At 38.3% G+C, this 14,025-nt stretch overlaps 1 protein-coding gene across 6 annotated transcripts in view; it reads right to left on the reverse strand.

Moving 5' to 3' along the window:
• The window catches only part of THADA (THADA armadillo repeat containing), a 151,987-nt gene that overhangs the window by 7,673 nt on the left and 130,289 nt on the right, over window positions 1-14,025 (reverse strand). The window contains exon 36 of one of the 6 annotated variants that reach the window (XM_074537168.1): window positions 3,748-12,160. The exons of the other annotated variants lie outside the window; for them this stretch is intronic. Within the exon in view, the coding sequence (XP_074393269.1) occupies window positions 12,153-12,160 (8 nt within the window). The 3' untranslated portion in view covers window positions 3,748-12,152. Of the gene's footprint in view, window positions 1-3,747; window positions 12,161-14,025 lie in introns of those variants that run through there. 6 annotated transcript variants of the gene reach the window in all.

The following is a 14,025-nucleotide window of genomic DNA, read 5'->3' on the forward strand; positions in this document are numbered from 1 at the left end:
TTAAGAAAGAAAAACATCCCATTGGCACAACCCAAGAGTTAAAAGAGCTGGTAAATAAAGTGAGGCTAGAAAATGCAATTCCTATGTTGAAATACATTCTACTTTGAGGTAGGCAGGAATTGTGTAACTCCACAGCAAGACACTGCATAGGTGTCACCAGACATGAAATGCTGCCACTGAAAAAACAGCAGGGCAGAATAAAAGTAAGTAAAGGGTGTTCATACCCACCCAGTTTCCACAATATCACCCTTCTGGGCACTAGGATTAAAAGAAGACAGCTGAGAAGCAAAACAAAAGGAAAAAAACCACCAAAAAACCAAAAAACTAACCAACCAAAAATAAAAAGAAAGGAAATGCAGAAATGGTAACTGTTGCATCTGGATGGTTGGCAGATGGCTCTTGCAATTGCACTGTGTCAATTTAAGTTACAAACATCAAACTTTCCACTTTTTAAAATGACCATTTATGTAAAATCTAATATATAAGCAGATTCCTTTTCATAGTGTTTCATAAAATCAAAGGCAATTAGATCATTTCTATCCTCTCGAGAAACACCATTCCCTAGATGACGTACAACTGCTTCATATGTTTTCCATTTCCCTGCCTGAGTCTGTTTTATAGCCAAGCTTTTTCAGGATGGCTTTAAAAAGAGGCCCTTCCTGACATCACGCAACACGATGTCAAAACACAACACCATTACAAAACAAACTAATCAAAACTAATTTCTTAATAGTTGCAGTCCCTGACTAGAGCGGCGGTGATGCTGCTCTCCGCTTTGACTTTGATTATAAACAGATCTGAGTTAATAACATGTCTGATTAGCATGGAAACTTACAGCTCAGGACTGAACAGAAAATTAAAGCCCCTTCTTGTGCAAAAGAGCACACACATATTCATCATCTTTTCAAGCCCTTTTTTGGCATGTGAATTGAAGAGTATTTTTCAACTCAGTAACTATGTTATTTTTCCTTTTTAACTATATATGTATGTATACATAAGATTTTCCCATGTAAGCCATGCTCCTGTACATGAAGGGTTTTATTACAAAACAACCACAGCCCACAGATCTGTCAGAGGAAATGAGCATTTGGACTTTACCTCTTAGATTACCACTTTTGCAAAGCCTCCCCCACTCTGAGCCATTTTCTAATTTAAACAGCAAAAAGAAAGTATCCCCTGCCTTAACCCCACAGAACTCATGCTTTTCCTTTTTATAAGGTAAAAATATTATTCAGCTAATTTTTAAAACACTGCCAATGAGAACATATGTTTTTTTAAAGTCAAATTATGTACTTACTGGAAAAAATGAAGGTAAATATGACTTCTAAACTAGTATCAATGACTAGAATGAAATGTATAACTGAAGACTTGTTACTGTATGTACCAACTATACAGAAGTTTTTGCTTAGCACTGATGAAGATTACTAAATGTGAAAGAGCTGTATGCTGTAGGAACACAGGAGACACATTTACTTCTGTATCATAGATGGAATTTTAGAGTGACATCTGGGGAATGATGGTAAGAGGCTTATTACTTAAAGGATAAAGGAATAAGGAAAGAAGGGCTAATGAGTACAAAAACTTAAAAAATATTATTATTATTATGCATACAATTTGGGCAGAGCAAAAAAAAAAATAAAAAGGAAACTATTTAAAAAGCAGTAATAGAAAGGCAAACTTTCCTTTATTGCTATGGAGCCACAGCCATGACCATCACAGCCTGCATGAGGAGCCTATCAAGATCTGTAAGCTGCTGTCCTGTTTACTCACTCACAATTAAAATGCTGATAAGAAAAAGCACATTTAATAGATTATTCACATGAACACTCTGTTTAACATTTACCACTTTCAGACTCCAGCACTGAGTGCATAAAATAATTTTTCATGTATTCTTTCCTAATTTTTCAAGCATGACCTTTACATAACAGTGCCACTGAGTAATTAATAGAGCTAAATGAAGCATTGTCAGTAAATAATCAGTAGCCAGTCTTTGATGGATGAGCTGATTCTAATTCAGTCCATTCACTTTCAACTTTAATTAGTGGCATTGTATTCTAGAAAGCAAACAGTTCGTTCATCCATGTGATGATCTAATGTTGTATAAGTGGGCTGACAACAACTTTTTAAGGTGTTGACATAAATTTGGGAATACAAAGTAAAAAATCACAGTACTCACACATTTTCTATATAATATAATTCTTAAAAAAGATGTAATATAAAGTTCCCCCTGCAAAACCTACTGATTTTAATGAGTTCCAGAAACACCAGTAAATTTTGCTAAGACAATTATAAGTCTCAATGCAAAAGTTCTCTCTCCTCCTTCTTTAATTAAGCCAATTCATGTGAATTATTAAGTGTATCTTGGTGACTTTTTTGCAAGACATAAAAACAAGCATAAAAATGCTATTTATTTCTACATGAGTACTGATACAACACTAAACTTTTTTGGCACTATAACTCTCATTCTAGATGCAAGCTTGACTTAGCTGATGACAACTGCTAAGGAAACTCTGCATTTTTGAATTACTGGAATTTAATTTTACATTATTGAAAAATGTTCTGATTTTCAAGGTCTCTTAGGTTACAACATGTTTTGATCTTGCTCTAAACTTTCTCCTAAATGTTACCTTACATTGGTATTTCTCATCCTTCTTCCAGCAGTTCTCTCTAAAGGGTGGAACAAGGCAGATTTGCACATTTCTGCAAACTGTGGCTATGGAGCACATCTGAGCAGAGAAGACACTTGCTAACTTACTACAACACATGTGATTCAAGTGCATGTGTGACTTACTGAAGGAAGGCATTTTTGAGCAGAATAGCAAAAAAAAAAAAAAACCAACTCAGAAACCTCTGTAACTCAGTCTTTGCATCACTTCTGATACCTCCTATAAAATGCTATGGGGGGACACTGTTTTTAGGATGGTTTATATTTAATTTTTATCTTAGTTTCATATTACTTGTTAAAAGAGGGTGACATTCAAAAAGAAGTGGCCATAAAATTGCTCTTACGGAAAGTGCCATAAACCTTTTGTATAATAATGTAAAAAATATTCGTAATATAGTCCCAACTTCTTTACTGGCCAATTTTCTAAACCCCTTTCCTCACCATGTAAGAGAATACACTTAAAGAGCAAAATGCCACAGAAACCATTAACTACATGAATGCCTGATGGAAAAAAAGCCCAGCCACCCTTACATGAAAAGCTTCCAATACAGTCCAGATTGTCTGTTCTTACTGAGATGTCATCTAAGGGATGAAATGTGTGTAAAGAACAGCTCACATTATTTTTATCTTTTTGCTGATATATGGACACAGATACACAATGCTATGAAAATACAACTAAATTTGCAAATGGTCTGAAATGTGAGAAGCTACCAGGACCACAAAACATTCACACTGCAGGTGCTAAGTACAAATGACCAAGAGAATTTTCTTGCTTTTTTCTGTCAAGATAAAAACACCTTCCAATGCCAACTTGCAAACTGCTTTCAATGCAGCATAGTGCGATCTGTTGTAAATTTTCTGACATTCCAATAAAAAAGTCAGCCAGGCTATTGAGCTGCAGTCAAACAGACAGGCAGGTGCTGTTTATCCTATTCAACAACTCAGTGATTACAGGTCATTAGGGGCAGTGATCTAAGGAGAACTTAGGGGCAGTTCCCCTGCAGGTGTGTAACAGGTAAACAGCCCCAAGTCTCAATCCTGAATGGAAAATATCTATCTCCAAAGATTTTTTTTCAAGAGCATTTCCACTCCATGAGAGAACCACTGCCTCTTTTCAATGGGAAGATGATGCACCAATGATTTCTCTCAAGAGAAAGTTGGTTTTTGCCCTTTCTTTCAGAAATACTTGAAATGAGATTACACATACATATTCCTCACTCTACTACCACAAGTTTTGATTCACATTGAAGACCTGCTGATCCTAACCATCCTGTTATAACTGAGGCACTTCTAGAATCAGGACTCTGTGTTTCTTCCCAACATGATGTTCACATTAAAGAGATCCTAAGGAGTGGCTCACACCCTTTCTCCTTCACACAGTTCCTGCCACCTAGGTGACTTCTGGATTTTGCACCTTCAGTGACCCAGGGCACTTCTATTTACATGGGCAGGTCTACACCTCTCTGGAAGTCGCATGACTTACTTGTAGCTCTCTGACTGAAATATCTCAGGCTCTGGCATTTCCATACAGCTGTTGTCTGAATGTGTTAACAGCTGGCCCAAGATTTGCTAGGAAACTTCTAACTGTCATCAGGGCATCCTCTGGCAAGCTCCAAGGGACTTGGATAGTGTATCTCCATCTCAGATATTGGTGGGGTGGCTCCCTGCAACTTCACCTGCATCTTCAGCAGACATGGCATTCCAGAGGCCTTGGCATGCTCAGCTGGATAAGTAAATTCTAGCATGGTCTGTATGAGTTATTTCAAGGACTTTGTCCAAGTAAATTTATGTAAGGAACAGGAGCTGCCTAGTTTTGCATAAAGTGTAAATATATACACAAATTCTTTGACTGATAAGTAGTATTCAGTTGGTAACTAGAGTTCTTCAACAGAAAATCCAACATAGATACCAATATATTTATCTAATACAGATTTTACATTTGTCTTTTCCATTTCCTTCAAAGTTGTTTGAGGAGTTGGTTTGTGCCTCTTCAACTTGAGAAGGAACTAAGTGCTAAGTGCTCTCCCCAGTGTGCTGAATGGAAGAGTTCCCTGCACAAGACAAAAATTAAAAACATTTGTGTCTCACATAGTAATACAGACATGAACTATGCAACACCAGGGACTTCCCCATCACAGGGAAGAAATCTCTCTTTCTATTCTCTACATATTTAATACATGGCTTGGAACCTTTCTTATTTAAAATATTCCAAAATATTCTAAATAGGCATGGAAGACAGAATGGCTGAGTAACCTGGGGCTCTCAGTCATTCATCGCGATATGGAGTGCTTCATAAATCACTTACAACCATGTGCATGGAAAGAAGGAATGGCACTATCTACTCTGCAGGAAGAGCAGACAGTCATGAAGATTAAAAATCTTGACTGGTTTTAGATGTCTGATCTGAGACATTATGACTTGTTTCACCGAGGAGTCAGCACCCCATAATGCTTTAATATTCAAAATGCACTTCCCTCTGGCTTCAGCTGTGTGTGCCCTGAACTCCTGCAAATCATGCCTGCAAGGTATCCAGCTAAGCATTCAGCATGGTGACCTCCTTTCCCAACTCTGCTTGGAATGACTCGCTTAGCTGCACAAAACAGCTCTCTGGGAGAGGCAGGGACAGAATGCAAAATCACAAGGGCAAAACTAAATAGCTTTGGCATGCCCCTTCTTGTAATCCTGGTCTTACTCTCTTTATCACATTCAATTTGCAGCTGAGGTAGCAGTTGAATTTCCTAACACTTGGATACCTGACCTTGCAATCTTCTGAATATTCTTGGTGTGAAAAAAAAAATTCTTCAATTTTTTTCACAGCCTGCATAAATATAGCATTTCCTCTTAATTTCATATGTAGAATCCTGTTTACAGTAATAAAACCTAAATAATTAAAGTCTACAAAAAATACTCAAAATATAGAAAAATCTCAGTACCAACTAGTAAGGATTAACACAAGTAGTTGAAAATCAGGATTTTACAATGAGTCATGTTAGGCAACCCTAATAACAACAGCCCATCAGCACTCCTTATAAAAATATTCAGTTCACATAATTAAATTTACAAAGCAAATCAGGAAGAGACAAATGAGACAGAAAAGCAGAAGGCTGTAAGTTTACAGAGGTCAATTCAAGATATGGTGAAAAGGTGAAAGAACCACAGAGAATGAAATATGAGTGCAGGGAGAGAGGAAGGGAGCACTCAGTGCACAGAAAAAAATAACAGCTCTAGTATATTTTACTGAATCAGACTGGCAATATGAAAGAATAAACAACATCAAAGGATTTTTTTCCCCATTTTTAAACAAAATAAGGAAATCAGGAGGCATACTTCTGTGTGTGTGTGTGTTTCTCACTACAACTTGTGAGCCAGTTTTGATCCAGTTTGACAAAAAAGGATACGGGAATATGAAACACTAAGTTTTGTCTATGAAATAGCCAACTGGGTAAAGAAAAGAGACCCTACTGCACCCATGCCTATTGAAAGGATGAAACTTGAGTCATCAGACATGAGAAAATTCACTCACCTGCAAAACAAATCCATTAGAAAAACTCTTTTCACTTAGTAATGCCATTTGAAGTAACAGTCCACACTGTGACTGAAACATGTGTCTTTAACCTAAAGACTTTCTCTGTCTTTAACATCTTATTTTTCCATCTCTGTATTTCAAATGAGTTTCCTTCAGCAAAGGCCACAATCTACTTAACCTTGCCATGGCACTAGGTGAGCCTTAATCACAAATTGTGAGAATGAAGTAAAACCCCTAAACTGGAGAATTTACCTCTGCCCTGTGACAGCCTTTCAAAGAGGCACACAGATGTCCATGCTAAAAACCAAAACACATTGCACAAAAAGGCAGCTAACAAGCAAAGGCTGCCTGTATTGCCTCTACTCCTATGAATTTGAAAAGAAACCACTGTTGAGTTCTCCAGACCAGCCCAAAATAATTCAGTCTGTGCGCATGTAAGTAATACTTCACCCTTGAGATCATTTTATCCCTAGGCTTCTCCCTACACCTACTGTATTTGAGCTCCAAAATCTGTGCTGACCTTGCTTTAGGGGAGCATGAGGTCACTGACTCCAAAGTATCAAATAATCTGTATTTTGGTACATACCCTTAAAGACTATTGCCCACCTGAGTATGATCTTGCCTAATTAAAGTGACCTACCCAGCACACATTGCTTTCACAGAACCCTCACAGCTGGAAGGAAGGGACCTCTGGAGATCATCCAGTCCAACCTCCAAGGAGTTTGCTTTAGGAGATGGAAATCAGTATTGTGAACATCTTTTCTAAAGGCCCTTCCTTAACACAGGTTATGTGATCCTATAGCTGTTAAGCCTCAGAGAACGTGGCACATGCCTGTTTTCCTGATGTTTCTCAGAGGTGCTATGTTGGTATTCTCTATTGCAAAATGGCAATTGACTGGAATATTTACATTTGGGGAATCTGAATTAAAGAAGGAAGATATTCTGGAAATTCAGTTTTTAGTTGTGCTTCTTAATGCATGTACATAAGACAGTGAGCTTTCAGTAAGTATGAGAAAGTACAAAAAAATCAAAAGATCCTTCTTCAGCTGTTTATATTAAGGGTAGGTTTAATAGAACACCTAAATGCAAAAATCTATAGTCTTGAAGGTCAACTATTATAATATATGGATTCTGGAATTAGGGAAGGTTAGGTTTGTTTGGGTAGGAACTTTTAAGTACAGCAAGAAGTCTAAAAGTGTAACTGCAGTCTTCAACACAAACATGAAATCAGCCTCTGTGTGTCTGCCCATGAGGGAAAGTAAAAGGGTAATTAACACAGTACATGAAAAAATGAATGGGTTTTACTAGTTCTGGTAACAAGATATTGTAAGTCTAAGCTTCACTGTGATCAAGCCAAGTGTATAAGTTAATCAAGACCTTCACTGAAGTATTTCTGTTAACACTTTCATCTTACCAGTGGGAATTATTTATAAAACTGTTTTCCACTGGCAGCATGACAAGGTGATCATTAACACAGCACAGACCATGTGAAGGAACGAAATTAAAAACATGCGAAAGTGGCATTACACTCGTACTGTAAGCAGCTGCCATAAATAATTCTGCTCCTCAAGGTGGTTTCAACAATCTTGCTCTAAATCTAATAAATCAAAACCCCTTTATAAAAAGTCTAATTCTCAAAATTTACATTTCTAGGCTTCCCAAGGATGTTTACTTTCTCAAGCATGAGAAATCAATTTGTTCAACTAAGCCAGTTCCGAGTCCTCTTTGAAAGCGCTCATTTGGAACTGATTATAGGGAAAAAAAAAGACATTGAGTTTTACACTTCTCAGGTTTTGAAGTAAGAGCCCATTGTATCCCACAACTGCTGCCCCCACCTCCCCTCCACCAACACACCAGGAATTAAAGTAACCAAATCAGTGGGAAGGCTGTGGCACAGGAAATCAGTAATACAATAAAACCAACTTTCATTCTAAGGTGCTGCTTTGACTCCATCACAGGTAGGAATTATCTTGGTCATTACAAATTTCAAATGCTGACTTAGGTGAAAACAAGGTGGTGGTTTAGGTTACTTTGCAAAGGTATTTATATTCTCTACCTCACTCCCACCCACAAACACACAAATGAAATTCTGTGTGCAAAACTCTGCTTGCAGGAATGGATCATCTCCTCACTCTTGGTGAAATACCTCTGGGATCTGATGGGAATTCCAGCTCAGCCTTTATAAGGAGCTCCATGTGTGTATAGATGTGCCTGCCCAGGGCTCTCCCAAGTCCTTCCCTTCAGAACTCCCAGCATCCAGTACTCAACTGTACTGTGTGGGAAGTTAATATGCAGGATCCCAAAAATATCAGAGATGCTGGTCCATGTCCATTTGGAGTCCTGCATCTGAAGCAATCTGAGGAGGAGTGGGGCAGTCACAGGCTGTGGATAACCAAAGCCTTTTTGTGCACTCCCAGTTAGAACAGCACTCTATTAGTTCTAGCTTTCACCTGTGCCAGGCAACAAAGGATCAGAAAGCTACCACCAACTTCCATATCCCAGTTTCTAACTACGCCTAATCTCTAGATGAATGCTCTGAGAAAGTGAGCTCCATTTAAAATGAAATTATTTTCTTTTAATTTGTATGCAACTCCCCTTAATTCCTCCAGTATTCTTCTTTTCTCAGTTGCTAACCAATGAACAATCCTTCTTGGAATAACAATATTTCTATTGTTGCTTGGCTACTTTTCAATATAATCTAGCTTTAAAAATTACTTGTACCTGTCCTGTATATCAGATTACTCAGGTAGCCATTGCTTTTTTGGGACATCTTTGTCCTTTCATAGTACCAGTGAAACAGAAGAAGCAGTATCAATAAAAGAAGTGCAGCAACTGGTCAGCAAAATAATACAATTTGTGCCCAGATTTCATTTTTAGAGATAAAGGACAAGCTACAACCTTGTAAGTGCAAGTTTAATTTCATTGTTTTTAACGAATAAAATTGGAGTAAATTAATTCAAATAAAACACCTAAACCTTGGTGTAACAAGAGTTGAATACAGTGGCAAAATGCCATAGAGACTACAGGCCAACTGTTGCAAACTTCTTGTATCACAGAACTTCAATTATGACTAATTAATCTGTTAAAATAATATTTCACAAGTCTAGATATTATTTTAGAGCTTAATATTTTTCTTGATTATTAGCATGCCCACAGTTAGCAATGTAGAATTCCAGCTACAAAAAGCAAACAAGAAACCAAAACCGCAAACCCTCACAACTCTTCCTGGCCTAGGTGTAAAAACTAGCCAATGTAGAACAGAACAATTTCTTTTCCCCTGGCCTTCCCTGACAATCTGTCACGCTCTTGTGGAGCAGAGTACATTTGCTCCAAAGCACTGAGTCTTCTGCACTTCCAGCTTGTTTAGAGAAAGCACAAAATAGCTCTGTTCAGAAGAATATCATCAGTCCTTCAGTTTTTGTTTACTTCTGCAGAGGCTGATTTCACAGTTTACTGGCCTAGTTTGCAAAATTACTTTTTCAATGAAGATAATTAAGACTGCTGCTTACTTCTTCTATGATTAATCAGGAGTAAAAATCAAAGCAATTTTTGTTAGACTGAAATACCATGGATCTCTACAGAAATAAAATGAAATGCTTTCAAAGCAGATGATCATCAATGGTGCTATTTTGCTTATATCAAAAGGGCACACACTTGTTAAGCTAACAGGAACAACACTTTTATAAGAAAACCTGGCTTCATAATCTTAGGAAGTTTCATACAGAACTGCAGGAGTATGTGTATTCACTCTGGCTTCAAGTCACTGATTCTTCATTAATTTTACTCACACACAAAGACTCCCAAGTTTAGGAGGTAAGCTGTGGATAACAAACAGCCTTACTCTACACTCGCATCAGAAAGGAAAAAAAAAAAAGCAGTCAGCAAATTCAGTGATGTGTCCCTGTGCCCAAAAGTAACCACCAAAGAGTTTCTGAACAAAAATATTTAAGTCATATTTTCATCCAACTCTTCCTCTGTATCTGAGGAAGACAGTTAAACATTATTTGAGAGTGACCATTAAACCAGGAAGCGATCGTACTACAAATGCAATTTTAAGACCTAATTACTTTCCAATCAGATCTTCCAAAAGTTTTCATAACAACAGGAGATATTTTAAGAATGCAAAAGTAGAATGCCACACATAACATAAATACTATTACAAAGACACAAAATATACCTATTAGCATAAAAATATTATGCAACCAGGCTATAAGTCAAATCTGCTTCTGAAACAGCCCTGAATTTATTCTAGCAGAAAGACCAGATGAGTTCATTTACACTCCTACACCTCAATTCTTTCATCCTTGCAACTGACATGTAATTGTTACCTTCTCAGAATTACTACAGAAGATGTAAAAAACCCCAAATTACAGCTTCTAGCCACAGTAAGTGTTTCATAATCTTTACCACGTGTCATTTTGCTCTCTGGAAGAAAATTCTTAAATGTGAGGTCATCATAGTCATCGAGTAGTCACCAAATGGCACAGGTATTTGCCACTTACTTAGTTTGCCAAGATTTATATGGTCATCATTACATATTTGTCTCTCAACATAAATCCTTCTCCATGCAGGTGCATGAGAAGTATTGACCATTAAAGGTTTGGAAGGATAAAATGATGCAGCCAGAGTCAGGGTCCCTTAAGCAGAAGGTTCAACATTGAACATTTTAAGGAGAATGCTGTCTTATTTTCTGTTTGAACCCTATCTACTTATGATCCTACAATTACAGACAGCTTAAGGGTGCCTATCAGTGATGTTCCCTTTCATGGATTACACTACTCTTCAGTAACATGTGGTGCACTTCACCCTGCAGAGTGTTCTGGTCATTCCAGGCAGCACCCACAGCCTCCTTTGCCAGGGCCCACGTCAGAGCATTCCCAGAATACACACCCAGCTGTGTGACCTTCCCCCTGTCCTCAACAGGCCTTATCTAATGGAACTGAAGAGATCTCATCACCTGACAGTGTCTCAATACAAAGTCCTACACCGTGTTTGAACAGAACGCTGCAAACTGCTACTACTGCTTTACACCTCTCCACTGAGGCCTCAAGACATATTCCTTGTAACAGGGTATCACAGAGATTCCACACACAATTTTCCAAAAATAAACCTCAAATTGTAGAAAATCATTCTGCAACAGGAGCAGCTCTTCTTTGCTGTGATTTTTTTCTGCTTTTGACTGTATTGCATCTTTTTCATATTCTCTTCTGCCTGGATGGGTCTTGTCTATGTCTATTCTGCTTTCTACTGCTTAAAGGCCATTTGGATAAATGCCTCCCATTTAAATCCTAACATTCAGCTCAAAAGGCTCCTCTTTCATAGCAGGCTTAGAAATTCTGTTTAGTGAGCTGCACATCTAGTTACCAGAATGCAGTTATCAAGAATATTCACAAAGCAGAAGAAATCCTTGAGCTGATTCCAGAAAAAGATTTCATTAACCTTCTTTCCAATTGTCCCCAGTACAGGGAACATAAACATATTTTGGCTAATATGATTAGCAGTTTTCCATTAGTAACCCAGACAACACTGTGAGAACTTCTGGACTGTGCCCAAGAACCCGTGGCATATCACAAGATCTGTCTGGGAGATTTTTCTCACCAACAAGCTCCAAAATTATAAGCAATTCTCAAGGCAGCTTGAAAATCATGAAAGGTAATAAGTGCATTTTAAATGGTCTTTCCAAAATGCTGTTTTTACCTACCCATGGCATTAGCAAGGACCTGAAATTCTTTCATTTGAGGGAAGCTGTTAACTTTCCACACCATAGCAGCTGTATCACAGCAAGTCACGTGTCTAGAAGGAAAGTGTTCAGAATTCTGTGTGCAGCTGTAGCCAGCCACCCACAGCACTACCAGCCACTCCACTCTCAGGCTGGCCAGAGGAAGAGCTCCAGGCAGCAGTATCAGCAAGCTCTTTCTACAGCCAGGTTCTTCTGACTTCATGCTTTTTGTAACCCCTCCATCAAACCTCTAAACAGAGGAAAATCAAATGTCAGAATAGAGAAGAAAATGCACAAGTTTGACTTTAATCAAGCAAAGGAAATTTCATCACCTATGATCTTGCCAGTTAATGCATCTTGAAACCAGTCTGCATGCATGCGATTCCCTAGTTTATGTTTGGGCAATTACCACTTATTCCTCAAAGCCAGGCAGCTGCCAGAACTGGTTTTAAGAGCCACAACTAAAGGAGCTGTCTGGGGCCTCAGAGGCCCATTAGCCTAACCTGAACATCAGGGCAAGTCACCTAGTGCATGAGAAAAGCAGAACCCTCCACACTAATCTTTGCCCAGGATCAGAGTAACCTTTGTTTTATTCACCACAGCCCTCCCACCTGCCTCACTGGAAAGCTACACCTACAGCATGGAAGTAGAGTAAAAGGTGGGTAATCCATCCCCTAGTCTGGCAAGAGCATGAACACACCAATCACATGAAAAGGACAATTCTGAACAGTTTGCTGGCGTCTCTTCTTTATATTTTGTTGAGAGAGACACAGTGACTTAAACCGTGTATACTGCACACAGCAGTGGGGCACAGCTTCTAACCCCCAGTTATTTTCTCATCTCCAATCCCACAGCATGGACTTAGCACTTGGCAAGTAAACAGGTCTGGAGAGAGGGGTTAACTTGACATGCTCACGAATTAAAGCTTTAAGAAATCTATTTAATGCATTTACCCAATAATTAACATGAGCAAGAAAAGCCTTTTCTGCTATGGACAAAGTTGGCATTTACTTTAATGAATAGTTTGAACACAGTTTCTAATGCCAACAAACAAATGAGGCAATGAATAAAGTAAAATATCTTTCTTCACTGTTTCCCATGCAATATGTAGGATGCTTTAATTGTGCAGCTAAACACCACCAATGTTAATGGTATTTTTAGCATTTAAACGCTACCAAGGTCCATTTAGCATTTTAGGTTTTCCCAGCACTTACTCATAGCTGTTTCACTAGCAACTGGAGTAGATGAAATCTGAGCCACTTGTCCTGAAATGCTTCACAGACTAGTTGTAAAGGACATTTGGGGTACAAGTTTTGGGATCATGCCAGTCACCCATGATTTGCTGATATCACCTGTGGTGTTGATGATGACTGCCAGACCATTGTGCTGCATTAACATCACACAGACTGCTTATCTCTTATCTCTTCCTCAAGTGATTTACTAGATCTTCTAAGGGCACACATGTATGAAACCTTTTGCACAGCTTTAGGTTCAACAAGGAAGATTTTTAGAGGACGGGAACAAGAAACATAAATCTGAGCAGGATTTCTTCTCCCCTTGTTTCTTTCAAATGTTAACATAGCAAGTCTGATCGTCCCTGAACTTCCCCTACCTCTGCTAAGGCTTATTTACACCATCACTGTGCCAAAAAAACCCCACACATAAACCTTCTTTCACTCACAATCATGACAGCCACACCTACTCTAGGCTCATGAAGCCTTTTGGTTTGAATTTGCCTTGACTTTTACACTAATGATGTGTGAAAAAGAAAACTGAGGTGCAAGCAACAAGCAGCTTTGCTGTTCTCCATGCTTAAGTGACAGCATGGTTCACAGAGAAAGGTTCTACCCAGTCAGATGGTGAGGTCTAAAGTCTTTCTAAGTCTTAAAGAGAATTCAGAGACACCTTGAAAATTTTTCAGTGCTTCAATCTAATTCAATAATATTTTTTCTTCCCCCACCACCACCTCAAGCAGCACATTTTAACTTCTCCCTTTACACACATTTATACTCACTGGCAAATAAACAAAATAAAAGTTTCTGAAATGCTCCTACATGCCTGAAACAATAAGGTAAACCTGAAGTAGTGTGGGCCATTAAAACAGTCAACACCCAG

This window comes from Zonotrichia albicollis, chromosome 3 (genome assembly GCF_047830755.1).
Source record: "Zonotrichia albicollis isolate bZonAlb1 chromosome 3, bZonAlb1.hap1, whole genome shotgun sequence".
Classification (NCBI taxonomy): domain Eukaryota; kingdom Metazoa; phylum Chordata; class Aves; order Passeriformes; family Passerellidae; genus Zonotrichia; species Zonotrichia albicollis.